The following is a 26,346-nucleotide window of genomic DNA, read 5'->3' on the forward strand; positions in this document are numbered from 1 at the left end:
CGTTAGGGTTACTGCAAGGATGCGCGTTGCGGTAGCATCACTCTTCTATGTGGCTGCCAACCAGGTCAGTTGGTCGTCACTCTCACTGTCAATTGTCTCTCTTGCCTCTCTTTCTTACAGCCTTGACTGACAACGTCTCGCATACAACATTCACCTTTGCTCCTTCGAAAGCATCTTTCTCGCGTAGACTCCTTCATCGACAGAAGGGTGGCCTTGACCACTTGACCCTGAATCGCTGCAGTTGGGCGCAGTGGGCCAAGGCGGGCACCGCCCGATCCAAGCATGGGAATAAAAGGAATACTATTGCATGTGATTGCTCCATCGACCAGAGGGACCAGGTTTGCTCTGATACTCATTCTATCTCTACACGACGCACTTCCATTTGCCGAATTGCTTCTGCAGAGCGTCCGCAAACACCCCCGAGACATAATATAGCCACGAAACACTCAAGGCACGAGGGAAAAGAGAGAGGGGCCGGTCACAGGTCCACAGTGCGGGAGAGGAGGGAGGGCTACTGTTGGGGAGCACAGGCGGCAGGCGGCGCGTGCGCTCGGTGTATGTGGTCTGTCTTCTTACGACAACGTTTTGTTGGACGTCGATGGATGGCCTCCCGTCGCATTACCTTGATTGCATTGCATCAGTCGTTACAAGAAGGACGGTGTTGCGCAACGGTGGGCGGAGCCAGCGTGACCTGGCGAGTGGGGAGCCTAGAACGCCGACACCGCTTCAGCCTTGGATGCACAAGTCCCGGCGCACGTGCAACAGCCCTCCTTCTTGCTCCTGCGAGATCTGCACAACCAGCATCGCGCCTAGTTTGATTCAACGACGCGGTCTAAGACACGGCGTCAGCGCTACTTCGCTGCGTGCTCACTTGTCCCCGATTTTGCAAAGACACCCAAAGCAACGAGGGCGAGTGGGCATGTGGAGAGCGGGCTTCTCGTCATTGCCAAGGCTTGTCTCCATACTCGCAGTAACCCTCCCCGTCTGACTGACTCGTTCGTGACGACCGCCATGTCAAATCTTTTCGTCGTCCGATTGGCAGCACGCCTCCTGTGTGACTCAATGGTTGCGCAACGCGAGCAGTTACTAGTGCTCTCTTCCTGCCGATCTCTGCGAGGCAACTTCTTCGTCTATCGATTCAAGAGTCACTTGATCAAAGCTCAAGATGCCTAGACAAGGTATGCGCCAGCTATGCGAGTTCTCGCTTCTCTGAAATACGACGAGGTGCCGCCACAGGTAATGGGCGGCACCGAGGAGTTGTTCCACGACAGACTCTATTCAGCTTTCGACAGCGCTGGCATGCATCCGGTACCCATTTTCTTAAAGGTAGCCGAGGGCAGCGGCACCCTCTTGCGATCTGTCAGTGACAAAAAGCTGTCAGAGCACGCTGCTGCCAGCCTCTGTGAAAGGGTCTCTCCACCAAAGTGCGGCAGCGGCGGCGTGGATAAACGCAGCAGGCAGGTCCCTGCTCGAACAAGATCATTTGCACAACAGGTCTGTCTTGCACCCCGCAACGCAAGTTCCCTAAGCGCTGCAACACAACGTTCCTTGACCCCTGTTTGACCATGATATTGTGGCCAAAGGGTTCGTATTTCCTGCAGCTCTCACAGTCGCTCAAGTCACTGGGCCGGAAAAGATCTGATCGTCGCCAGCATTGCGGGCTACGAAGCGGGGTGCCAGATAGGAGAGTACCTCAGGCGGTCTCACTATCGATATTTTCATATGCCTGCCACGGTCGGCACACTGGCTGCGGCGATTGCTGTTGGTGCATGGCTCGGTATCAACACCAGAGATAAAGTAGCTTGTTTATTTGGGAACGCAAGACAATGGCCGCAGGTTTGTGGTAATTCAGGGCTGAGAGCGCCTACTCCAAGCAACTACATGCAGCAAAAGCGGCTTCGGATGGTGTGTGTGTGCAACTTACATGACCCTTTTCTGCCGGTCAGGCGTACACAACATCCTCGAGGGGAATATGGGTACGGCAGCGGGTATGTCTGCACGCGACGAGCAGCAGCATCAGAACTATCGTCCATGTTCAGAGACTGGACCCAAAGTCGCTGAACGGACGATTGAGCAGCCGCTGGACTACGATCGAGACCTCGTACAAGTGGCATACCTGCTGTAGACACACTCACCCCGCAGGTGTTTCTCTGCTGCAGGTGATGGAATTCGCGTCCGTCGCTCCCTCTAGTATCAAAAGCATAAAGGTCAAGGTGGATCAACCCACCATCGATGTCCTCGGACCTGTAAGGATGGATGCCCTAGACGGTGCACCAGGCCAAGTTCAGCGTGAACATCACATTGGCACGAATCGCGTTGCATGGTGCATCAGGCCTGGTCGAGTTCCACGACCGAGCATTGCAGGATTTCGAGGTGCGAGAGTTGGCGAGGAAGGCGAGCATAGACATCCATAAAGTTGTCCATCAGGCCTATCCACGAGCATGGCTGGGTCGGGTTGACGTAGCAACCAACGACAGCCAAACGCACCTGGACAAGATCGACCCAAAACGCAACTTTGGGAACACACTCAGCCGGCCCGAACTCGAACCCACGTTTCTGGCCCTACTCGAATTCGCATCACTGTCGCTCAATGGGTCACAGCACACGTATCAGGGAAGCCAGCGACTCGTCAGGCTGGCATGGACTTTGCGCTATATTCACCATGTTCGCGAATATGTATATGCAAATGCAATTGGAAGTGGTATGTAGATTCTTCTGAAATGCCTGCGGAAGTTCGCAATGGCCACAAATTGAGTCGAGTTCATCAAGGGCGGTAGATGCGAGAGAAGCCTTGCACCTCGGCTCGGCAAGTCGGACAAGTGTGCTTGCCTCTCACAGGCTGCGCAGAGATGCTCTGCCGGCACTCTTCACACATATTCAAGCAGCGGCACGGCCAGAGCAGGATCGTGCTGATGCCGGCCCGATAGCAATAATGCAAATGAATCAGCGCAAGGAACACGAAAACTGAACGGATGCACATCTCACCGCTCTTCGTAACAGCAAATGGCGCAGGGATGACTTGCTTCCGATGGAAGATCCGTGCGACGACGGGCGCGAATCGTCTCAATAAGCATGCGATCTTGATCCAATTCGACTAAGCGGTCTGCGTCTGCCTGTCCGCCCATCCTTGCGCGATACGCGCTACGTGTCAGCGGCCTTGAACTAGAATTGGCCAGATGCGCAACCATGACACTGCCAAAGTCCGCTGTGCCTTCTGGCGAGATGCTAGCATCAGGCCGGTAGGTGATGCGCGCCAGATCTAAGAGGGACTGCGACTCGTTCGGATCTAAAGTGACAAGGTCTTGGTAAGCGCAGTCCGGAAATGCTGCTGCTGCTGCCTCGCTACCCGTGCCACTTTCCGAATCATCGCCGCTGCTGTCGTCCGACTCATCTTCATCGGGTAGCCATTCCCACATCTCAGAACCGATTTGGGCTTCGGTGGTCGACGCCGCCGGGTCATCATCGAGATCGGCTTGCAAGGGCGCTGAAGGCGAGAGAATATCACGCCAATCCGGCACGCCCGCGATGTCGTAGTCTCTGGATGTCGACAAGGCGTTCCTTGCGCGATCGCGCAAAAGATTTGTCAATGCACTCTGCGTAGCTTCGCTGCTCCTGTTGTCCCGGCCTGGGCCCACTCTGTTCCTGTTTGCGCGCACGTGCTGCTCGGCAAGACGACGTTGTCTCCGCACCTCTCCGTTGCTCCCGTGCCAGAACAAGCGAACTGTTCTGGCGAAGCGGAATACCCACGGTGGGAACGAGTATCTCGGCAAGCGACTGCGTAGACGTTGCCACTGCATACCGCAAAAGATGGCAGCGTGGAGCGATACTGTCTGAAAGAAGCGCCCAATCGCCTTGTACCGAGGGCGCCCCATTACAATGTAGCTGCTCACGCCGCGCTGTGATGCCCTTGCCCGAATATCCTTGATTTCGACATCTATACCTCTCCTCGAGCGGGGGGGTTCGATAAAATCATGGAATGGATTTTCAATGACCTGTGTCTCACCGTCGTCCGACAGCTCGACCCGCGTCTTTTGCGCCAGGGTGATGATCGCGAACTCCATCGAAAAGCCATTCGAGATGGCGCTCGTTTCGAGACAGGCTGTTCCCCATTTGAAGAGCGCGATGGAAAACTCGTCGGTCAGTAGTGGCATGCTTGGTCGGCCAGGAACGAGGCGGCGCCAGGTGATCTGATTTTCTGTCAGCAGCATGGTGATTGCGTGCAGCGCTGCTGTGGCGGCGATTATGATGAGCAGCCCGACGTCCGGGGAGCGATTGATGCCTTGGATGAAGGGATAGCTCCCCGATCTTGCAGCGAGCATGTAGTGGACCATGCTTGCAACGCCAAAAATGGTTGTGATGGGCAATGTCATCTTGGATAATCTGCAAAGAATCAAGCGTGAGTCAGTCTTAGCCGCCCGAGAAGCTCAATCTTTGTGTCCATGCACCTTCGCCAAGCGCCTGCAATGGCAAGGCACCATATCTCCACCATCTGGAACCATACGACCAGCGCGGCGTGCTTGGAAGGAGACCCGTCCGCAAGAAGAAGTGCCAGCGTAAACAGATTCAAGGCTGGTATCTCATCCCTCCTGCACTCCAAGCTCGCGAGAACAGTCTCGGTGACTTGATTGGCTGATGCGGCGATGAAGGTCGTCCAGAAGATTTCCTTTGTGCGATCCTGCACGCCGAGAGGGATGCCGCTCGCGGACCACGGTCCCGAGTTGAACAGATAGCTCCACGTGAGCTTGTTCATGCTTGCGACATATGCCTCCGGTGGCAACGCACCCGCATGCGCCTGGACCAAGGCGATGCACAAGAAGCTAACCATCAAGAGGCTATGACTCAGCATCAGCAAGGACGGCATGCGGACGAGCAGGCGCCGCCAACCGCGGATGCGAACTGGGCGACCTCGTGGTCGACAGACTGCATGTATTCGGTTGATAAGAACCGTCTGAAAGAGTGGGTACGCAAGACTTCAGCAAAGAAAAATGGAGGATAACTGGCGATTGCACGCTGCCACGATGAGCATAAACTCACTGTTAGAACAAGTGCGACGGCATAGCGACTGGTGGCAAACCCCCACGGCGAGTAGCCAGGTGGCATGCCCCAGAACATGATGGACCCCAGAGTGTCATCTTCCGTTCCCTCTGTCTGCTGCTTCTCCGCGATGGTCGATGCGGCGCTAAACGCGGAGGACGCAGCTGCTGTTGCTGCGTGGCCAACGGGCCGAAAGGCTATGGCGCCGTGAGCTGCGCTCAGAGCAGATGAGATTGGCGGTGCGGCGCCAGCGCTGCCGATGCTCATCGCGGCATTCTGGATCTGTTTCAGCGCCGAGCTACCCGCGTCGGCGAAGCTGGTCTTGGACGAAGCCGCTGCTGCCGATAAAGAAGATGCATTGCGAGAGTTTAGCTGGGTGATGTTGAACAGCGCATCCCGCTGCGACCGCGCGAGCGACTTGAAGCTCGACAGAAAGCGCCAGCCGACCGAGTCAGGTGCAGACGGCTGTGGAATCGATGGGAGCATGCTCAAAGCTCAACGCTCAGCTTTTCCCGCCGCCCTGCGCTTGGGATAGGTGTTACCGCATGTAATGAGTGTAGTGCGTCGTACCCTTGTTCCTTTCGGGTGTCGCTCTAGCGCTGCCAATTAGCAGAACGCGCGACTTATGCCAATGGCGGTTCCTTCGAGCCTCCAGTGGCATGAACGGAGTCAGGAATGCGGTCAACCTGGTCTTGTTGACAACCTGCAAGAACGTATTCTGCTTCACATGACCATCTTGCCGGCATGAGGATAACCATTGATTGTCGCTGAAAGCGCTGATCACTGTGCGAATTATGTGCCAGTGACCGCTCGCTGTGACCTTCACCTTGAATTCTCTGTGTTGTGATGGCTCTCGGCTGCCATCTGATTGCCACCCTCTAGAGGGCGGAAACCAATACGCAGACACTTGGTCGGTTCTCCACCATGTACGATGCTGCATTTGACGAGCTGCAAGATGCCATGTGATTCCAAAGGCGAACGATGACGACGAATAGTACAGTACACAAAAGAACATCTGGATTCTGGCAGGATGTGGAAGTGCCCAACCGGGTGAGGGTTTGTTGGGGGGGAAAGGGGGGGACAAGGCTGGGATGGTGGGCTAAGCGGGGACTTAGGACCAGCTGGGGTTATGCGCGGCGTGGAAGGTGGCAAATGAAGCGATGCTTGTGTGAAGTAGAACATGGCTTGGGTGGACAGGCATGTGTGGGCGTTTGCGCAGGGTGCACGTTCCATGGGACATCACAGAGCCGACCCATAGAAAAGTGCAGCTTGCCGCTCAGTCTTTCTCTCCCCTTGCCCTCTCTTGCTGTCCTCCTTCCGTTCCCCATGGTGCGGGGAATGAGCAGCATTTCTGCTACTTTCCCCTGAGACTGCTGAGGTGTCAATGTATGCAGCTGATGCGACTCCCAAGGATGCCCTATCCACTCGAGGCGCCCATTTCGCTTTTCTTGCTTTTCGTGTGTCCTCTTTCCTTGTGTACGAATGCAGAACCGGATAACGGAAGAGCCAAAACTCTCGCAGAGCCGAGCCAGGCCGAGGGTCCCAAATGCGAGAAAGATAAGAGACGGAACGGTCGTCCGAAATCGGTATTTGTGCGTTGGAATATGGCCGCGCCGGCCTCTACGCGCCTGGCCACGGCGCCGTCGTCTCGTCAAAACTAGACTCCTTGCTGTCACTCCTCCGACGTGGCTTCTCCAACCCTTCACTCTGCACTGCTCCCATGGGTACGTGTACCCGTACCTCACTCTTCCATGAGATCGTCGGCGGTGATTTCATTCCTGCCCAGCCCGCTCCCTTCCTTGGCAGGGCTGTGACCGCCAGGTGCGCCCGCAAAACCCGCGGCGCTGCCACCCATGGCCGTGCCGACGCCCGCGTTTAGCAAGCTGCCCGTGCCAGAAGTAAAGTTGCTGCCACTGCCCGATTGGGTAGAAGTGGTCGAGCCGATCGGAAACGTAGAGACTTGTGAATGCGCTGGCCGACCCGTCGCGCCGGCCGAGCTGGACGTGGTGGGCGAGGTGGACATGGCGTTCGCTGCCGCTGCGGATACCGCCGTTGCGCTACTTCCTATGCCTGCACCGGCAGCGCTTGGAATACCGATGGATCCGCGATGCGCCTGAAGCGGCGACGTGCTTGATGCCACCGCTACCGGGGAGGAGACGCCTCCCGGAGAGCCGGCGGAGGAGGTAACCGCACCAGGACACGAGCCGGGAGGGCTGGAGCTGCCGACGGTCGAGGCATGAGGGATGACTTGCGGGTTGGGAATGGCGGTGCCGACGGCATTCTGCGGGGCCTTGCCTGCCTTGCTCAGGGCATAGTCGCCGGAATCGAAATACTTGCGTTCTTTGAGTTTGGTGTTGAGCAGGTCTTTGCGGTTCGGCAGCTTTCCGTAAAGGCGAAACATCTTCTGCTCCTCCTCCGAGAGGGACTGTGTGTGCCAAAAAGGGCAAGAGCGGGAAGGCAGGTGCAAAGAAATGCTGTCAGCCTGGTCATGTATGGACTTCAAGGGGCATGTCCGACACGTACGCTGATGTCGATCTTGTTTCTCTGAGCCGGTAACATCTTGCCTTGTGCTTCAAAGGCGAAAGGACGTAAGGATGAAAGGTGTGGTCAAAGAGAGATGCACGTGTAACGAGTGGCGTCGAGCTCGTACTATGTCCAAGGGCTGCAGAGTCGCCGTTTGAGCCCGTCAGCAGCAGCAGATCTGGTGCTCCAAAGGGTAGCCACTCGCTTCTTCCTTTGACGCGAAAGTGCGAGACGGGTGACGGTAATGTAGGCCTAAGGTCTGGCCGAGGGCCCCGAGCTGTAGAGACTTTCGGGGGCGATGACCCACTCCAGCGCCGTTTCCACTTGGACGAAGCCGGGGACAGGTAGGACTGGCGTGCAGACTAAGGCGTGCGCTTGTGTCAACGAGACACAATGACGTGGCGCTCTGCAGGACAACACTCTTTCGCACTGCCGATGGTGACTGCTGCCCGATCAAAAGTTGCTTGTTGGTTCGACTGGCTGACGATACGAGAAGACTGCAGATGAACAGCGAATTACAGATGTGTGACGATGGAATGAATGAATGCCCTTTTGTGTGCTTGACGGTCTCCACCGGTTGGACAGCACCATGTACACCTCGCACGTCGCAGCTCCCACTTTCATCAACTGCCTCTCTACTGCTATCGTACCAACAGACGATGAAGCGAGAGAAAGCATGGCACACGCCTTTGCAGCAAAGCGTATTCAGGTATGCATTGGAACAGTGTCCAGCCTGGCCGACTGATTCATGCAAAGAAGACTGCTGCATTGGCGTGGGGCTTGTGCAGAGCCGCGCCGCGCCACTCATCAAACACTGGTGCAGTGCGGTTGAGGCCTCAGCCTCGATCCATTGATCTGGCCAGCACGAACCAGGCGGATGCTGAGTGGTGGGCGCGAGAGAGGGCTCGCGACAACCTGTGACTTGCATGATGCAATGCATGCGTCCGTGTGTCCGGGCAAGGGAGCATTGGCCCGTGCGTACTTCGCGGTGAGCTGTTGTTAAAACCAGCGTTGCACCTCTGCTTTTCACTTCATGCCTAGAACTATGTAACTCAACTTTAGACTACTCTTGCGGCAGAGATTGGCCAGCACGAGCTGTTTCCAATGTGTAAATATCTCCTCGCTTCCTGACCGCCCAGACGTGCACCATCTGTATTCTGGACCACAATTTGCACGAATGACACCTGCTGCACTCGCTGCCGAGTGACATGTGCTGACGCTGCGCGCGCTGTCCGCAATGTGTGTTTGTGGGTACAAGGAAAGCAACATTACTAACCGTTCCCAGACGGGTCAGCGAGGCCCTGGTGGAATTTTACATGATCTCGATGAACTTGCTCCAGACGGATCGGAATCAGGTCCACAGACATGAGGACATCATAAGTGTTAGCATCAGCGTCACGACTCGCGCCTGGTCCGTCTGTATTGTTGCCCAGGCCACCATTATGAGGAGGAAGAGGTGAAGGAGATGTGCGTGCTTGCTCCGTTTTGAGGAATGTGACAAGCCTGCGTAGTCGCTCAAACCACCTGGCCTTTCCCGCCAGCTGCAGGCTCGTCACGCGAGCGCTAGTAGAAGGCCCCGACCAGAAAAGGGCCACGTCGTGGGCATGGGCGTCTTGCTGAGCACACCATTTCCCGTGTTCATCGTGCAATTGGAGAACATCGCTGCTGGTAATGCCCGCCGTGGGCTCTCCTCTGCGTCGAGGAACGAGCAAGCAGTGCTGCAAAAGACCGTATCCCTCCTCCTTATTGGTTGCAAGCCGCCATGCTAGTGGCGTTCCCCTGGGCACGCGCACCGTCACGATCTCATTCCCTGAACTCTGTTTGCCGCCGCCCCTGCTGCTCTGACGAGGCTGGTACGCCAAGACAGCCTTAGTGAACGCCTGGGAGATGCCCTTACCGACGAAGCCAGTGACGAGGGGCTTGCAGCGCTCCACGTGCCCCAGCAGGACCGGCGCGCCAGCGAGCAACTCGGCATCGCCCAGCTCGGTCGCTTGGCTTGTCGGACGCCCGACGAGATTGGTCAAGCCGATGCGGAAGGGCGACATCGTCGGGAAGACATGGTCCTCTGACGGAGTGTACAATCGCGAAGTCAGCCCAGACATCGACAGTGCTTTGTAGAAGTGATTGGACGGATGTGCATAATGGCGTTGGGTCCGTGCCGATTCAACGCCTGGGTTGATTCCGCAGAGCAGCACTTTCGAGTGGAGCCACGCCAGAAGGGTCAACACAACAGGAAACGGTTCAGTCAGTTTTGTCCTGTGCTGAGCTCATTGCAACGCGCACAATACGAGGGCAGAGTGAAACACACAATCGAGCCTGTCTCCCAAGTGATCTGGCACGCCGTCGGTGAGGTGAGCATACTTGCTGGCACTCGGGTCGTCGTAGCCGACTTTGCACCGCTTTGTCTTGCGCAGACTCGGTGAAGACGAACTGCGAACACGTTGAGATGCTCTCGATGGAGAGCTCGAGGATCCGATGGCCAGAGAAATGCTATCTGATAGCCATTGTTTGTTTCTCTTGGGCAAGGATCTCGCCGGCGCCGGTGCGCTGGTACTGTTGGCGATGGAGGAAGATGCTTTTGGCGGAGGCGACGCAGGAGCAGCGACCGACGAAGCTTGCATGTGTGGTGCTTGCAGCCCCGGAATCGAAAAGGCAGCAGTCAGGCACACCGGTGCAACAGCCTCTGAGCCTCCCCCTCTTCTATTTGCCATGATATGTGCATCAAATCTTCATAGGGCGCCTTGATAAGGTTGCGGAAAGGGTTGCGATGTTGCAAAGGTCACTTTTGACTGATTGTGTCTTCCAGCGATCGACGGTGGCAAGCCAGATTCTCCATTAGAGCGATCAATCAGCATCGCTCTGGCTAAGTTCAAGCAATGTGTCACCGTGGTGAACCATGTCATGAAATAAACAAAAGCCAAATGTCACGACTGTCAAATGTCAAAGCTCGTCATCCGGCTAGTGTCTCGAGTAAGACCGGTGAATCAATAGTGGTGGTGGTCTCGTCGTGGTAATTTGAAGATGTTGCACCGAATCAAGAGGCTCGGGTTTCATGAGCTTTCCATGAAGCTGCACAAGCCATTTTCGAGGTACATAGTCTCTTTCAGGGAGTGTTCGGTTCAGCTTCGGATCATCTCCAGAAAGAGTTTCCTGATCTGCCAACATGTCTATCGCTCAGCTCATCGCTCATCCCTCCTCCGTTGCTTTTTTGTGGTTGTTCGTGTCTCCCCACACAATTTTTGTCATCTGGGGTTTCCCTCATTAGCAAACCGATCGCACATAGCCAGGCTCGAGGCATTCACGTGTGGCATCTGGGCCGAGCAAATCTATGGCTCGGGTGACTGCCTTCCATCGTTATGATTACTGTCGGTGAAAAATAAAAATATCTATGCATGCATTTTCTGAACGAATATTTTCTGTATTAATGAAGGGGCGAGTCCACTCCTTCAAATTCGGGGGACTCTCCACATTCACCAGCGGGTTCTCCACACTGCTCCAGTACGCAAACTGTCCATCCTTGAATGATATTTTAGGGATGTGTCCGCTTGCTGCGCTGTTAGGTGTCTGCCCCTGGGGCCTGTGACAAGGCGGGGCCAAGGTGTGCAGCTCGCATGTCATCATCAGGGCGTAGTTAAGCGAATTTTGAGCTTATCACCAATATTTCCTCAATCCTCCGAAATGTTCTGCTCAGGCAGTATTTCCTAGGGGCTCTCATTTTCCTCAGCAGCACTTTTTGGCTCTCCATACCACGAGGGCCCTCCCCACATCTGCCTCACTCTGGTCTTCCATCATATCCATCACCTATCACCACACTCGACCGCACCTTTTGTCAGGTAATTCTTTCGGCAGCTCAGTGTTGATTGAAAACAGAACGTACCAGGGGTGCGTCGAGGGTGCTCATTGTGCACAATGAATGATTCGGCGACTGCCTCTTCCTTTCTCTGCCCCAACGAAGCGTCGTCGCAGCTTGCCACTCGCAAGATACACAGGAGGCGAGCTTCGCAGCCTGCACCTGTTGGGTCTACGTCAAGCAGTCGGAGAGCGAGCGCCAGCGACAGCGATTGTTTCAGCGGAAATGCTCTTCATCTTGGCGCTGGTCGCATCTCCGTCGGCAGCCCTTCGGCAGGGTCCAGCCGAGCCGGCACCCCCCTTCTGGTGCAGCTGTCGGCCGAAGATCTAGACCACAGCGACATCACTACAGATCTGTTAATGATCGCAAAACAGACGTATGCGAATAGCACCACGAGCCTTGGAAGCGATTCAAGCGAGGAGGACGAGAATCACCTCGACCATTGGAGCAAAGGCACGGGTGACGTGGCAATCAAAACTTCACACCAGAGAAGCGCCTTGGAATACGTGGGTTTGTTGTTCTTGAAGATGGAATTCACAGCGTATATGCTGATGAGACTCGTGTTCAGCTCGATTTGCCCGCCTCATTGCCGCTTACACTGGCGGCCTTGCGGGATCAAGTATTAGCACATCTCGCTGCTGTCGAGGCGCGATTTCAGAGTCTGCGCCAGAGTCTCCCATCAACGATCGCCGTCTCAGAAAAGATGTTCAGAAGCCCTTCATGGTATCTCAAGCAAGGGAATGATGACTTTGATGCCCCTGACAAATACGGCGACCCAATGGATCAGGCCATACTGTCCTCCTTCTACTCTCACCTTTCGCTCCTTCGAGAGGAGCTCAAACTGCTTGTGCAGCGTCTTCCTTCCTCGTCCTCAACTGTTTCAAGTCCGTTTGCTTCATCACAGATGGGCATTTCATCACTCCCAAGCTCACTAAGCCTCCCGCGCATGCCTGTCAATGTCAACATGCTCTTCGACGCGTTCTACGCTCGCTTGCCGGCTACACCCCCTTCAATAAGTCCGCCAAACGCTGCCGCAGACGATCACCACAAGGATCCAAAGTTCGAAGCAGCCTGTGATCTTCGTCGTCTCCTTTCCGCCATCAAGAACAACCTGGAAGCGGTTAATGAGACAGTCAACAGTGTCGCGCGCAAGGACTGTTTACTCAACGCGTGGTCGACGCTGCACCAAGAGAATCACATCAGCCGCACACTCACTCGCACGAGGTCTGGCAGCTTTTCCGCGTTGCAATCAGCGCAATTGTCTCTCGTCGCTGCGAATGCGCGCGAGTCAACTGCCGCCTTCGTTCGGCGCATGGAAGAACGCTTGGTCTCACTCGCTAACACGGGTCGAGATCGTGCCAACGATGTAGTACACCGGGCTGCTGAGGCTGCCAAGCAAACCGAGGACAAGATATACAGGACAGCGCTAGATCTTGCCAAAGGTGGCCGGCAGCTCATTACCTATGCTGATCTACCGGAATTGTGCGTACAAGCGGCGCTGTTGTGGGCAGAATTCTCTCCGGCACTGACACTCTTGCTCTGCAGATGGAAAAATAACGAATACATTCTCGGAGGCTACCGCTTCATTCCCTCCCGCAACTGGGGCGCATTGTTGCGCAGCACCTTCGAAGTGCACAACGAGACCGGCAACATTCTGAGTCACCTCATCGGCATCTTCATTGTTCTCCCGCTTTTTTGGCCCGACGCAAACAGCACCAGCGACGTTCACACCACACCGATGGACAGGCTTGTCCAAACTATCTACCTCATCGCCGCCGTCAAATGTCTGGTGCTCTCCGTCAGCTGGCATGTTATGGCGGGATGCGCTGATCATAAGGTGCGATAGCCCGCATATAGGCTGCGTTGCATACGGCGCTAATTGCCATTTTAATGTCTGCAGATATTCGAGACGTTTGCCTGTGTAGACTACACTGGCATTGCATGGCTCGTAGGTGAGTGTAGATGGTATGCACACATACTCTATGGGTTGCTGACCCACATGCGCTTTCGGTTGCGACTCCAGCGGCGTCCATCTGGACGGTCATCTATAATTGCTTCTATTGCCAGCCCAACCTGGCGCTGCTCTACTCTGCAACTACATTCATCGTCGGCCTCGTCGGAGCTATTGTGCCATTCATGGATTTCTTCAACAGGCGCGAGAACAAGAGTGAGTCCATCTTCAAAACATGTTCGGGCTGCTCCTTACACCTACCATTACGCTGACGCAACCGGCGTCTTAGAGTGGCGCATCGCTATGTTCCTCGGCATGTGCTTTACAGGGATCGCACCCTTTTCGCACGCTGCCTTTGAGCAAGGCCTCGGGAAGACAGCCCAATTCTTGTCTCCAATATTCCCGTCTTTGCTCGCGTACGTCGCCGGCCTTGTCTTCTACGCCACCCACTTCCCAGAATCCTTGCGGCCGGGCTTGTTCGATGTTGTCGGCCACGCCCATCAATGGTGGCACATCTCTATTGTTATTGCGATCTGTCTGCATTAGTGAGCATCAGTAAGAAAGGCTTTTCGCAATCCCTGGAACGCGTTGCTAACGCCAAGGAGTTTTTCCCTTAGTCGTGCTGCCTTGATCTGGCACGAACAACGATTCGATTTCAGCTGCGCCGGCACTCCGCCCTCGGCTTCCCTGCCTGCCTTCAATGAGCTGCTCGCGTCTGCCGGTGGCCTAGGAGGCACACACAGCCTTGACCGAGCCGACAAAAAGATACATCGTATGCGCCAGTTCCTCGGCACACTCGCAGGTGGCAATGTTGGACGCTTTTACGACGTCATCGTGGATTTCCTGCAGACCTCCTTTTAGACGTAGATCATGCTTCAATCGCAATCCTGGTCACATCCACCTTTTGCTCTCGCGCCTGCTAACCGCACCCTGTAAACTAAGCATCTTACATCCACTGAGCATCGCACATTTGTATTCAATCAAAGGCCAAGGCCCGCTTGTCTGAGTGCCAAGCCTGGATAGTGATTCTAAGATGAGAAGCCGAAGAGCGCAGTACGGCCCGAGCGGTGATGACTCCCTCTGAATGCATTCTTAGGATACAGAAATTGCTTCATTCACGATGGTGAGGATTATTCAGATCGAGATGCGATGTTTCAAAGAAATGATGCTTGCGTGACGTGTACGTTCTGTTGTGAATTTCGCTTGACTTCCCTTGCTGGTCGCTTCTGCTTTGGCCGTAAGGGGGAAGACTATTGTGAGTCCAATGGGACAAAGGGAGAAGTTGGCATTGCCCAGACCTTCACAGATCCATCGTCGCCAGCGCTAGCGAGAAGGTCGCACATGTAGCGATGATCGCCAGTGACGACGCTCTTCGTTGCGTCATCTGCGCTCGCAGGAACATCACTCAAACGGGCTGCTGCATTCGAGGATTCGGAAGCGGCCGCTACGGCCGTGGCCGAAGATGCGAGCGTGTCAGGAAAGACCGCTAAATCATCACCTGCCAAGGAAGCCGGAGCCCAAGATACGCAGTTGACATCACTGACGCCGTGTGCATCGGTTAGAGCTGCCGCCAGTGTCGCTGTGGGGACCAGGCTCTTCTCCGTGTCCTCAGACTCGGTCTGATGGGTCGGATGGAAGGGAAAGTCACTCGTGAGACGCTCGAATCGATCGGGCAAGACGGAGTGGCACAAGGAATGAAGAAGGTACTCACAATCTCAAAGACAAATATGTTGCCGTCCCCCCCTCCTGTGGCGATGCGACCAAGGCTTCCATTGGATCCGCTTCGGCTATGACCCCAAGAGACTGAATAAATTGTACGGGTGTGCCAACCTTTGATGATATTGGTGCAGGCCCAGTGATCTCCCGCTCGGCCAGGCTGCTGGCCGTACGTCTTCAGACCTTGCTTTTCCGCCTGTGCTGCTGTGAGGCGTCGCCAAATACGGACGCTGAGATCGTCTGACGCTGATGCAAGGAAATTTCCACACGGGGAGAACGCAATGGACCAGACGGTTGAAGTGTGGCCCGTCAGCGTTTGATAACAGTACCAATCATCCGAAGGATCGTCCAAATAGAGTTTGATAACGTCATCGTAGGATGCTGATGCAAGCAACTGCGGGTGTGGGAACAGAGACTCATTCGTCAGAACTGGCCATTGAGCTGGTCACGGCCGGGTATGGCCGCTAGCACTGACCTCTTCCCTCGGGTGCCAAGCGACATACTTGACGTCTTGTGAATGTTCCATCAACACGCTCAAACACTCAAATTCTGAGTCTGGATGCACCTCCCATATCCAGACGCTCTTGTCTCTACTGCAGCTCGCAAGAAGATCACCCTTGGGAGAGAACGCGACGCTCTTGCACTCGCTGTCATGACCCTCGAGGGTACCGATACAGTCCCACTCTGGTGCATCGGATGCGCTGCTGTTATTCTGACTTTGTCCAGAGCTGTTCTGGCGGGTGAGGTTGTTACTGCCGAAGTCGACACTAAGATTATTTGAAGCAGATGTCCTGGCAGGTTCTTCAAGGCGTTCCCAAATTCCGACCGTTGCGTCGAAACTTGCTGTAGCCAGTGTCCTCCCTGACGGGCTCCAAGCAACTTGTCGAACGGTACGCTTATGGCCGGTGACAATGACTTCCTGCAGCTGAAACTGTACTTTCACGGAAGCCGACAGGGCTGATGCTGATCTTGACAGCTCAGACGTAGGGCTGATCGTTGATGCGGAGGCAGGACAAGGTTGAAAGATGAATCTATGTAGCTTCACATTTTTGTCAGAAGAGCATGTTGCAAGCAGGGGTTTGCGTGGACTCCAGGCGAGATGCCAGGCCTTGTCTTGGTGAGCTGCGTGAAAAGAATGTGTCAATGTGCGCGTGTGATTCGAATGAGAAAGACGTTAACCCGTTTGCGTACTGCTTACCTGACAGCTCGGACACGAGTTTCAGGGCTGGGTGGCCATTCACTGCTCGTCCAGAATACTCAAGCATGGTCAGGGTGTTTTGGGGAGCCTGAGTCTTGCGAAAGCGGCGTGAATCTTGGAACCGACCAAAGAGGCGTACTATCAGTGCGCAGAGACCAATCGCCAGTGCGTTGTAGAAGGGAGGTGCTGACATCGACTCGCTCGGTATACAGCGTTGATGGCTGGACTCCAAGTCATAATTGCAAGTGATGCCGTTGAAGCAGTAAAGCGATAGGGTTCTCAGGTTTTTGGGGCTCAAGCAAAGAGGTTTCAGTATTCAGATTACAGAAATCAAAATAAACCGGTAATCCGCAAAATATTTCCTCACAAAATCAGAGTACATCTTAAAATTATCAGCAATAAGGATTGCATTCAAATATGTAGTGATTGGCATTGAATCCGGCGAGAAGACCAAGTATCCCAGAAACAAGGTGTCTCCATTCTCAGAATTGAGAAGTGAATGAATCACTTTTTACTAAAGTCTTTTCAAAAGACATTGCATAAAAACCCGCGCTTCCATTGGCACTTTCGATTGTACGCGGTAAGAGCACAACCTCTGACGAGCACGGGCGCGTCCTTCATTTGATCGCACTGACGTGGCAAACATCTGATTGTTGCGCTTCATCATGCCAGGCTTCGCTCGGTTGCTTCTACACTTCCTAAACCTCAGCGTCACGAGCATCGGGTATGTAATGTCCTTCGGTGTGGCGTAAAGGGCGATAGCGCGTACACAAGGTCTCGATTTCCGTGGCTCACGACCGCGGCAGGCAGCTTAGTGTGCAAGGAGTGAATGTACCTTATTGCCATGCTTGGATGTCACTCGCGGCCTGATTGCCCTGCACGCTGGTCTGGACCGACGTAGAATGTCAGCCGTAATATCGGGCGAAGAGCCGGCAGGCGATGACGGATCTCAGATGCCGCCACCGCCCTCACATGCCCCAAGCGCGAGACAAGAAGGGCGCGCTTCATACGACAAGCAACTCTTCCCACGCTTGTGGAAAGCCGCCGCAGATCGAGCCACGGTGGGTGTACAAAGGGCTCTCGGCGCAGAAGTCAAGAAGGGATCCAAGGGGATCGCCGCAACAGCTGCCGATAACGTTGATCTGGAAGCAGTTTGGGCCATCTGGACTTCCTCGGTGGACTACTAGCAACAGCAAGCGGATGTTTTGAATGATGTGCAAGAGACTGAAGGAAGCGAAGGGGGTATCGAGGAACCACCAAATGTTAGGGGACGAGTAAGCAATTACGAAGTGCATGAAGGGGGAGGAGCAAGTGCCCTGGCCAAAGGTAAAGATGATCCTGATCATGCCAAGAGACAAGAGGACGGCCACGAGACGGCGAACAAGGCCGAAATATCTATCTGCAAAAGCCGGGATCCATCTAGCCCCCCCCCCTGGGATCCCAATTAGCGGATTCCCTCATGCATCGGTCCCGTTGGAGAGGATCATCTGTGGGAGGCAGACTTCCGCGACATGCGCATATATCCAGCATTTTGGTCAGGCCCTTCACACGATCTCATCAGGGCGACCTGGTGGTATGGCGACGCAGCTCGCACACCTGTACCAGACAAGCTAGCGAAAGAGCTCGAGGTTCACTAGCACAACATTCGACCGTACAGTTCCATCTACAGCCACGAACTTTCTCAAGCTCTGGAGTTAGGTTTAGAAGCCGAGGCGAAGATCGCTTATCCACTCGACAGTGTCTTCAAGTCTAGAACACAAGTCAATTTCCTCGGCCCTTTCACCGTCCGGATGTATCGGCCTGACTTTGGATCCCGCCTTTCCAAATCGATTTGGACAGCTGCCAGTGGAGAACATGTAGGTGGCCTACTCATCGTTCGTAGCTACGATGCCGCTGCAAGCATGCAAAGACCCAAGTACGTAGGCAAGCGCACTTCTCGAGCTTCGCTCGGCGGGGAGTGGATTCGCGACAACGTACAACTTGGAACAGAAGACGCCCAGGATCCTCATGCACCAGGCGGGGAAGAGTATGACAGTGCTCCAACCCCCGCGTCTGAGCCTGAAAGGACTTGGGACGAAGCCGGAAACGCATCGGGCGTAAACAACCTCAGTTGTGAGCCAAATCCGATGCGGCTTATGGAACAGGCTACACGACCGTTCTGCGATACTTCACAGCAAGCCACGAAAGGAAAAGTTGCTGCAGCAGTCAAAAGCCAGACGATGAATGCTGATGACACCGCTGCTCTCATCGAACCTGATTCCACCGCTGGAGCTAACAACAAGGGCCAATCTTCTTTAAGCAGTGGCTTCAAGAACGTTGTGGCCCGACGCATACGCAAAATCGCAGAGAGTGCAGACGAGAGACTCGCACAGCAGGTACCTGCTTTTGTGGAAGGAAGCGCTGGGAGTGACCGCAAAGATGCGTGTGTCAGCAGTAAAGGGGATGGAGCTCGAGAGGAAGAGGTTAAGAAGCCCCTCAATACCCACCGAGGGCAAGGCAGGGACGAGACGGAAAGGGTAGACTCTCCTGCGCGGGCAGAGGACCTCCGGGAACATCCTCTGACAGATTCGGATGCTGAACCATTGGTCTTGAATCTCGCGCTCCACGGCATTGGGCAGCAGTTGGCAACTTCGGTGGAATATTAGGCATTCCCCATTGCATAAGTGCTACTTTTGTGGATCCTCCAAGCTAGTATGATGTTGAACCCTCGTTAAGCGTTGCAGGATCAATGCCTTCAGACAGCTGGCATGAGAGCGATCTGAGACATGCGAGACCGTTGTCAAAGGTCAACGCACTCAATTTATCCCATTCTTGTGGAAGTTGGCCATGAATTCTGTAGAGACGAGCACCAGCACGAGTAGAATTCCGGCTTTCCTGACCTGACGTTGGACCACATCGTGGTGAATGATGCATGTGCCAGAAGTGTGACATCTGGATTGATGCTGATCATGTAATATTGGGAAACGGAACTCATTCTGCAGGGCGACAACAACGTTATCCCGCTGATACGGCAGCTCATTAATGATGTGTTGCTAGACATTCCCATATATCCTACTCCCAAACACCACTACAGGAGCGTCCAGCGTGTCATCGACGAGATGAACAGGATGTACAAACTCTTCCTGCAGCGTAACCCTCAGCGCACTGGCTCTTTGAATGTCAATGAGATCGCCCACAGCTTAGGCGCTGGACTCTCAGTCCAAGTTTTCTCAAAGCAACCGTTTCGCGCTCAAGATGCGCAATACGAAAGGAGCGCATTGGAACTTCATGTTGGTACGCTCTACATAATAGGTTCACCTGCGGCGCTCTTCCTTTAATTTGGCCAGAAGACCTTAATCGGCCAGGAGGGACGAGCAAAATACGCAGTCGAAGCTGAAAGGGAACGTGCGGCAGATAGCATTGCGTCTGGCCGATATGGCTTTCTAGCGGTGGATGAGCGTTCCTCCACTCTCCCACACTCAAGTTTTGGCCCTGCCAAATTGACAACGTGCACTTTGCACATGTAGAGTTTGGAACCTGGTCTATGCTACGGATCCAGTGGCGACACGTCTTAACCCTTGCGTACATCCGTGAGCTATTTTACCCACACAAGTTGCAGAAGCCTTCGGCTTCCATCAGCTCATAAGGGTTGATTGTTGAACGGAGCTTTGAACAGATTGGGCAACACCACACCCCCAATGCCCACGACCGATGTCATCGACAAAATGCTCACAAGCGTAGCTGATAACGGCGCTGGCAGCGGCAGCAGGACGACGAAAGACTCATTAGCCAAGCGCTTGAGTGGGCCGCCAAGCTTTATGGATCTTTCTTTCATGAGCAAGTTGCACAAGTCATCGGCTACTACCCATGGCGTCGAGAGCGAAAAAGACGTAGTAATCGTTGTAAGAAAAGATCACCATTCGGCTGTTGATGCACCGTTATTGACCCCGAAAGCTTCTCGAGAATAAGAGAAGGCAAGTCTCCGGGTTGCGAGACTATTCTGCCCTGCACTGAATCCGCTTGATAGAGTTGATATGCGACGGCGCAAGTGGCAGCCTGTCTCCTTCCTCGATATTGCGACCGCCTAACTGTTCGTACTGTTTCTACTCATAGCCACCGTGACCGCATATTCCATCAGAAGCAATCAATACTTGAATGTGATTTGGGCACACGTGGCGTACTGGGCTGATCACTCCTTTGTCAACTTCCTGCTGGTAACCAGTTTTGCAGATGAGGACACGCTGCACAAGATTCGCACAAGTGTTGAGCGAGATGTGAGCGGATTGAACGCGTGATGGCTATTCCCTATTATGTACCTTAATCAGGGAGGCAAATAGACCTCGCGATCCTATCACATTGTCTTTCTGCTTCCCAACCGCTACAAGCTGGCACCACTCAAAGCTTCCACAGATGCAGAGGCAGTGCCTATAGAGGTTATATTTGGGCAATCTTGATTCTTTCGTTCCATAGTTTAATTGAGCTCTTACATAGGGCAATCGGTCGAATGCTCTCTCAGGTCTCAGGGTCTCAGGCCTAGCCGCTTGGCCTCCGCGCTCAGCGACCTCGCCTCCTGTCTGATATAACAGTCATTTCGCGCGACGGACAGATGGATGTATGGATACGCATTGTAGCTCACACCATCACCATCACGCGCGCTCACAATTCGGTTTGTTTCGACCAGGACTGCCGTAGCCCACGGGGGTATGGCAAAGTCCGAGTAATTACCTCGTCGATCACCTGATTTGCAACCGTTCCCGGTGATGTGTACGTATCTTTCCCTGGATGTGGCCGCGCTCACCGCTCTTCCGCCGACGTCCGTATGATTAGGCGTTGGCAGCTTAGATTTCGTCCTGGAAGATGCCTCATCAATGACCGGTCTCAAGTTGTGCTCAAAATAGCTCGAGCAGACGACCAAGACAGCAGATATTATTACGTCCAAAGCTCCAATCTTGCTGACCACGAGCGTGAGCTATCCACACGGCATACACGCTCGACGCAGGTTAGAATTTGGTCGGCTTGGTTGGAAAGGGCAGGTGTTTGTGCACCAGCCGCAAGTGGTTTGAGTTGCAGCCGTTGCGCCTGCACCCACTCCTTGTTCGCATTGTTGGAGCCTGTGTCCCTGTTGAAAGCATCCTTAGCTGCCTCGTGGCTCCTCTTCCCAGCCTCTTTCCCTCCTACACAGCCTCGCAAGTCATAGAAGATCGCCGGCTGGCACTAAAGCACGCCTGCACGCGCGTCATGATCAGCCACAACTCGCACTGATAAGGTCAATGGTGCAAAGCTTTCGGTCTTTGTCCTAGCAGGCCGAGCAAGGATACCCAAGCAGCTATTGCATTGGATCGGATTCAGAAGGCAGAAGCCACATTGGCGTCAACAAAATCTGCACATTCACATTTCCTAGTACGTCTCCCATGCATTCGTGATAGGCCACAGGTACGATGTGCTGATGCACGGCGTCCTGGCAGGGCGATCGCCTTCATTAGGGTATACGCAGTGGTGTGCGAGAATGACAAGCTCAATGAAAATGTCAAAACGCATCAATGCGCGCTTGCAGCTGGCAGCCGCACTGATTGAAGCCGACAACGAGGTTTTGGCAGAGCAGGCTGCCTTGGAGAAAGAGAGAGAATTCTTTCGAAGGAGAGAAGGTCAAGCGCCTGGATCGGGCACAAGTGAGCTTCCGCTTAGAATATCATTGCCTGCTCCAAAATTGGCAAGCGAAAGTGCCATCTTCGCGCCGTACCGCTATGACTCGAAACCTTTGCCCCACCAACGGTCGCGCACGAACAGCCTTTCAAGCCGGTTGTCCCTCCTGGACTCTCGCCAATCAGACCAAGGAGATGGAGCTCGAAGGCCTTCCATCGACTTCCTTGGCGTCGCGCTCCCTAGTGAGAAGAAAACTCGCGCAACGCACTCGAGCGCTGCTAGCATCGGAAGTCTCTCTCGGGCGAGCCTAGACAGCGGAGAAGCTTTCATCGGCGCCAGGAGTCGTCCCACGAGCTCAGTGCTCGACGCCAGAGACAATAGAAATGAAGACGTCGTCCAGGCTCTCGAAGCCTGGAACGTGGACAAATATTTAAGCCAAGAAGAGCGAGCCAAGATTGAAGGCAGACGGTGCAGGGCTAATTCTGTAATCGGCATGCCCCCATCGGAAACCCGACATGACGATCAGCGCCTGTCTTGGGACATGAGCTCGGCAGCGAACTATCAAGCCGGGTTCATGGGACGAACACAAAGCGAGGTGAACACCACAGCCACAGGGGCGGAAATTCTCTCGCATATTTCTCGGGGAAAATCGAGGCGCGGTCCTCGCGCTGCACCCGACCCTGCTCTGCTCGCCAAGATAAAGCTGTATCGAGCGAGGCAGGAGACGTTGCCTCCGTCCGAATGGGACGGCCCTGGACCCTTAGCAAGCGAGAGCGAACTTGTGGACCACCTTGATGGTAATGCATCCCAGGACGCAGAAAATCTGCTGAACCTCAGAAGGGTCATCTCACATAAGCAGTCGCTTGGTGAAAGTGGAATGGAGCTTGCCCGTCGCAAAAGCACACTAGGCGTCACCGGGAGCTGGTCTGACGAGGAAATTCCGGGGGACAAGGGTAAGAAGGCAACTCCGATCATGACGCCGGCTATCGATCATCTCATGTCGCCCGAGCATCCCTCACGTACAACACGCACTCTAGCTTCATCACGAGCACGGCCATCGACGCCTAGCAACATCAATACTCCAGAGCACAAGAGGCAATCTTCCAGCGGTGTTTTACTTGCGCCGCGAACTGCTGTTCCAGGAGATCCATTCGGTGTCTTTCCTCAGGACTCCACCCGGTACCCCTCGCATTTATCAGTGGCAGATGATTTGAACGAAGACTGGAATGCAGCCGATGATAGGCTACTAGAGTCGTTGGGCGGAGGGAAGCGGCGTAGCCTTCCAATGGACGGTTTGACCACCAAACAACTGCAGCGGCTAGCTCGGCATAGTCAGATGCCCGAGTTCTACGGCGATGTTCCTCCTGATGCACGATCGAGCATCGATACAACCAGGGCAGATAATGATAGCATTTTCTCTATGGAGGTTATCCGCAAGCCTGTGACATCAATTCCGCCTCCAAAGCTGCTTAAACGCGATCCTGGTAAGCAAGGTAATACCCTGGACCCAGACATGAGCTCTGCCAATTGGCGCACCAGAGGTCAGCTCTCGAAGCTTGCGAACCTCTTCGAACCTGTCAAGAAGGCTAAGCACATCAGAGAGTCATTGGATGACGAATTCGCGATGGAAACGGACTGGCGCAAATCTGGGCCTCTGCAGGCGCGAGGGCTGGAAGCGCGCGTGCCCAGTACCTTGATCATGCCCCAGCCTTTGCAGAATACCCAAGCCGCTTCGACTGTGAATGACACTCCCAGAAGTGGGCAACAAGACGTCGGTGCCCTGCATGCCGTTGGCATCCATGTGCCCCCTGGATTTGTTCTGCACGATGGACGCGGTCTCCCGCCAGTCCGCTTCATATCAGTAAATGCAGCTTCGACTCGAGCGGCAAAAGCAGATAGTGACACGAAACCAACCAAGAAAGCAGATGTGATGCTGGATGCTTTCCTTCAAAGCACACTTGCAGAACGACCGATCCCAGTCCCTGCCACTGCACCAACTGGCATAGGACGGAGGGCCGCGAGCCAAAGCACAGTGCTCTTTCGCAACCAGCTTGTGCAGAATGAAGACGAAAAAGAGGGCTGGGGCTGGGAACCTTACACTCAGACCGAATTTGTGCACCAGGAAGCTCAGCCAACAGAGGAAGTGCAGAGCACGAGTCGCAGCAAAAAAGGAAAGTCACGGTCCAAGAGGGAGAGGAAAGATCGCAGGCGACGTAGGGAGGAGGGAAGGCTCCGCCGCAACGAGGTTCAACCCCAAGGTACGGCGTGCGCGGCTGTCGAAGAGGACTCTGAAGACGACACCGAGAGCGACGGCTCCAGCGATACTAGCAGCGCAATCTCGAGATCTTCATGTGCTACATCGGGTAGACGAAAGCCATGGGTGGATGATGTCAGGCCGGCGGGAAAGCTGTACGGCAAGTCTCTCCTCGATGTTGCAGAGGCACGAGTGGTAACTCGCAAAAGCGCCAATATGTGAATGCAGACCCTATGCTGTCTGCTACCGCAGGGTAGCTTGCTGACTCGACTGTGTCCTTGACAGGTTTTATGGTCAGGCGGATTTGGCTGAAGGCTTGCAGAAGTCCACGGATGCCGAGTCTGTTTCCCTAGCACCGAGCCGGGCTGTGCCATTCGCTGATCGCCCCCTCGGCATGAACGACACACGAGAGCGTATGCAAACTATTTTTGGCAAAGATGAAGTTTGGGAACGTGAGATGCAAAAACGCCGCGATGAGGATCAGCAGGAGTTACAAAGCTATACCAGCGCCGCAAGCACTGACAAATGTGAGGCCGAAGTCGGATCGCCATTGGAGCCTCATGAGGGACCATCTGTGCTTGCGCGACCCATCACTTCAGCCGAACCTCTTACCCTGGACATTGCTGTGTCTGCCGAAGGCACTCGACACGGAGGGACGACAGACTGGTTTGCCGGGGCATCGGACCACGACACCGACAGTGAGGGATCGTCTGTCATCGAAGCTCGAAGAAGTCACGAGGAATATGAGCGTCGGAAGTCCTTGACTCTGGAACACGCTCTGCAAGAGCCACAAACTTTACTGGACTTAAGCCAAGACGAGGGCAAAAAATGCGATGGCAGCGAGAGCGACAGCTCGGAAGATCTCCCGCTAGATCAACTAAAGACCAATCGGAAGTCGAGTCTCATACCTTACGAACTTCGTCTCACGCACTTGCTCTCATCTGCAGACGGCAATTCCTCGGACGAGGAGATGCCGCTTGCTCAGATCATGAATAAAAGAAAGGATGTCCTTGGCGAACTTCTACATCTTTCGAGCCACTCAGAGCAAAACTTTGCGGCTACCGGCACCGCCACTGCGGAAAGGTGCCGCCAGCACTCAGGAGAACTTGAAGACCTCGGGGAAGGAGACTCGGACTCCGATGATGACGCGCCTTTGGGGGTCAAGCATCCTCAGGGTCCAGAGATATTGAGGCGTCTTCATCCCACTTCTAGGGGTGAAGAAGGATCTGATGATGAGCCACTAGGCATGGCGCACCCCCAAGCTGCAATCATTGCAGAACAAGCAGCGTTGATCAAACAGCTCCAGGCGGAAAGGGCGAACTCTCAGCAGGCGATGCCACCGTCACAATGGGCAATGCCAGCATACCCTGCGATGCCGGTCTATGATGCGATGTCCAATATGCAGCTTTTTGCTCCAAGTCCGCTGATTCAGGGACCCAGCTCCGATATAGGGGGGCCGAATCTTCTCTACGATCCAAAATCGACATTGATCGACAGATGGCGCAATGACGTTCCTGGTCATGCTGGCGTGTCCAACCAATCATGAACTACGCAGGCATCTCGGTTCATTCTGTAGCATGAAAATGTACCAGAATCATGACACCAGACCACCTGCGCCTTTGGACCCCCTCGCAGTGCTTATCAGGTGGATGTGGAAGGTCTAGACGGCCACTGAAGCGACTTCAAAAACCTCCCTGTTGGGGTTGAAGCCGGGAATGGGGCAGATGCGCTGACAACAGGCAAGATCACTTCGAAATAACAACTCCAGTGCTCATAACCCTTGCACGTTATAAATCCTGCACTCTCAGAATTTGCATTCAGTTGAAATTTGCGTTACATACTTCGATGGCCTTTGCTCCTGGGAGGTGATCTCATGAATGAATGGCTCACTACGACCAAGATAAGATGTTCTGGCACCTTGTTTGTTATCTACGCTACACGAACTCTGAGTGCTATGCCCCGCCCTTATATATTCACAAAGTGCCAGCTTTCCTATGCAGTCAATGTAGCTTGTTCCTTGCCCTCAAACCTTCAATGACGCTCGATGATGTCCTACGGGCCCTGTTGCTTCGACGTGATTCGCGGTGCTTCCCTCCGTTGGCTCAAGCGCCCGCGCTGCCATTGCTCCTGTGTCCCTTTTCGGCAGCTAGAGCCCATCTCGCGCAGTGGACGACGCTGGCTGCCACGCATTACCGTTT

General features: G+C 54.4%; 10 protein-coding genes across 10 annotated transcripts; 6 read left to right on the forward strand and 4 right to left on the reverse strand.

The window, feature by feature from the left end:
* Positions 1 to 1,165: 1,165 nt before the first annotated feature.
* On the forward strand, positions 1,166 to 2,125 carry K437DRAFT_265258 (uncharacterized protein; the record flags this gene model as incomplete). The annotated part of the gene is made up of 5 exons (XM_013384648.1): positions 1,166 to 1,178; positions 1,237 to 1,359; positions 1,398 to 1,494; positions 1,611 to 1,909; positions 1,947 to 2,125. 5 exons carry the CDS (start codon positions 1,166 to 1,168, stop codon positions 2,123 to 2,125), a joined length of 711 nt encoding a protein of 236 aa, XP_013240102.1.
* Positions 2,126 to 2,670: 545 nt separating this feature from the next.
* Positions 2,671 to 5,907, reverse strand: K437DRAFT_276764 (uncharacterized protein). Its single transcript, XM_013384649.1, has 4 exons — positions 5,035 to 5,907; positions 4,446 to 4,948; positions 2,986 to 4,380; positions 2,671 to 2,909 (listed from the first exon to the last, which is right to left on the reverse strand). The coding sequence occupies exons 1-4, from the start codon at positions 5,518 to 5,520 to the stop codon at positions 2,765 to 2,767; spliced, it is 2,529 nt and encodes an 842-aa protein (XP_013240103.1). The 5' UTR covers positions 5,521 to 5,907; the 3' UTR covers positions 2,671 to 2,764.
* On the forward strand, positions 5,828 to 6,735 carry K437DRAFT_53021 (uncharacterized protein). Its single transcript, XM_013384650.1, has one exon. It carries the CDS (start codon positions 6,234 to 6,236, stop codon positions 6,693 to 6,695), a length of 462 nt encoding a protein of 153 aa, XP_013240104.1. The 5' UTR covers positions 5,828 to 6,233; the 3' UTR covers positions 6,696 to 6,735.
* Positions 6,736 to 7,826, reverse strand: K437DRAFT_53036 (Endosulfine-domain-containing protein). Its single transcript, XM_013384651.1, has 2 exons — positions 7,558 to 7,826; positions 6,736 to 7,459 (listed from the first exon to the last, which is right to left on the reverse strand). The coding sequence occupies exons 1-2, from the start codon at positions 7,591 to 7,593 to the stop codon at positions 6,776 to 6,778; spliced, it is 720 nt and encodes a 239-aa protein (XP_013240105.1). The 5' UTR covers positions 7,594 to 7,826; the 3' UTR covers positions 6,736 to 6,775.
* Positions 7,827 to 8,701: 875 nt separating this feature from the next.
* On the reverse strand, positions 8,702 to 10,517 carry K437DRAFT_260070 (DNA glycosylase). The gene is made up of 2 exons (XM_013384652.1): positions 9,866 to 10,517; positions 8,702 to 9,751 (listed from the first exon to the last, which is right to left on the reverse strand). Exons 1-2 carry the CDS (start codon positions 10,266 to 10,268, stop codon positions 8,829 to 8,831), a joined length of 1,326 nt encoding a protein of 441 aa, XP_013240106.1. The 5' UTR covers positions 10,269 to 10,517; the 3' UTR covers positions 8,702 to 8,828.
* Positions 10,518 to 11,317: 800 nt separating this feature from the next.
* Positions 11,318 to 14,326, forward strand: K437DRAFT_252298 (HlyIII-domain-containing protein). Its single transcript, XM_013384653.1, has 7 exons — positions 11,318 to 11,917; positions 11,976 to 12,889; positions 12,953 to 13,244; positions 13,308 to 13,359; positions 13,431 to 13,574; positions 13,648 to 13,903; positions 13,976 to 14,326. The coding sequence occupies exons 1-7, from the start codon at positions 11,786 to 11,788 to the stop codon at positions 14,217 to 14,219; spliced, it is 2,034 nt and encodes a 677-aa protein (XP_013240107.1). The 5' UTR covers positions 11,318 to 11,785; the 3' UTR covers positions 14,220 to 14,326.
* A 93-nt stretch (positions 14,327 to 14,419) lies between these two features.
* Positions 14,420 to 16,494, reverse strand: K437DRAFT_276768 (WD40 repeat-like protein). Its single transcript, XM_013384654.1, has 4 exons — positions 16,273 to 16,494; positions 15,550 to 16,196; positions 15,070 to 15,468; positions 14,420 to 14,977 (listed from the first exon to the last, which is right to left on the reverse strand). The coding sequence occupies exons 1-4, from the start codon at positions 16,463 to 16,465 to the stop codon at positions 14,609 to 14,611; spliced, it is 1,608 nt and encodes a 535-aa protein (XP_013240108.1). The 5' UTR covers positions 16,466 to 16,494; the 3' UTR covers positions 14,420 to 14,608.
* Positions 16,495 to 16,937: 443 nt separating this feature from the next.
* K437DRAFT_271085 (uncharacterized protein) lies at positions 16,938 to 17,459 on the forward strand (the record flags this gene model as incomplete). Its single annotated transcript, XM_013384655.1, has 2 exons — positions 16,938 to 16,996; positions 17,174 to 17,459. 2 exons carry the CDS (start codon positions 16,938 to 16,940, stop codon positions 17,457 to 17,459), a joined length of 345 nt encoding a protein of 114 aa, XP_013240109.1.
* A 381-nt stretch (positions 17,460 to 17,840) lies between these two features.
* Positions 17,841 to 19,134, forward strand: K437DRAFT_53205 (uncharacterized protein). The gene has a single exon (XM_013384656.1). It carries the CDS (start codon positions 18,063 to 18,065, stop codon positions 18,915 to 18,917), a length of 855 nt encoding a protein of 284 aa, XP_013240110.1. The 5' UTR covers positions 17,841 to 18,062; the 3' UTR covers positions 18,918 to 19,134.
* Positions 19,135 to 21,570: 2,436 nt separating this feature from the next.
* K437DRAFT_53226 (uncharacterized protein) lies at positions 21,571 to 25,862 on the forward strand. The gene is made up of 3 exons (XM_013384657.1): positions 21,571 to 21,651; positions 21,717 to 24,366; positions 24,434 to 25,862. The coding sequence occupies exons 2-3, from the start codon at positions 21,758 to 21,760 to the stop codon at positions 25,692 to 25,694; spliced, it is 3,870 nt and encodes a 1,289-aa protein (XP_013240111.1). The 5' UTR covers positions 21,571 to 21,651; positions 21,717 to 21,757; the 3' UTR covers positions 25,695 to 25,862.
* The last annotated feature ends 484 nt before the right edge of the window (positions 25,863 to 26,346 follow it).

Source organism: Tilletiaria anomala (assembly GCF_000711695.1).
Source record: "Tilletiaria anomala UBC 951 chromosome Unknown K437scaffold_163, whole genome shotgun sequence".
Classification (NCBI taxonomy): domain Eukaryota; kingdom Fungi; phylum Basidiomycota; class Exobasidiomycetes; order Georgefischeriales; family Tilletiariaceae; genus Tilletiaria; species Tilletiaria anomala.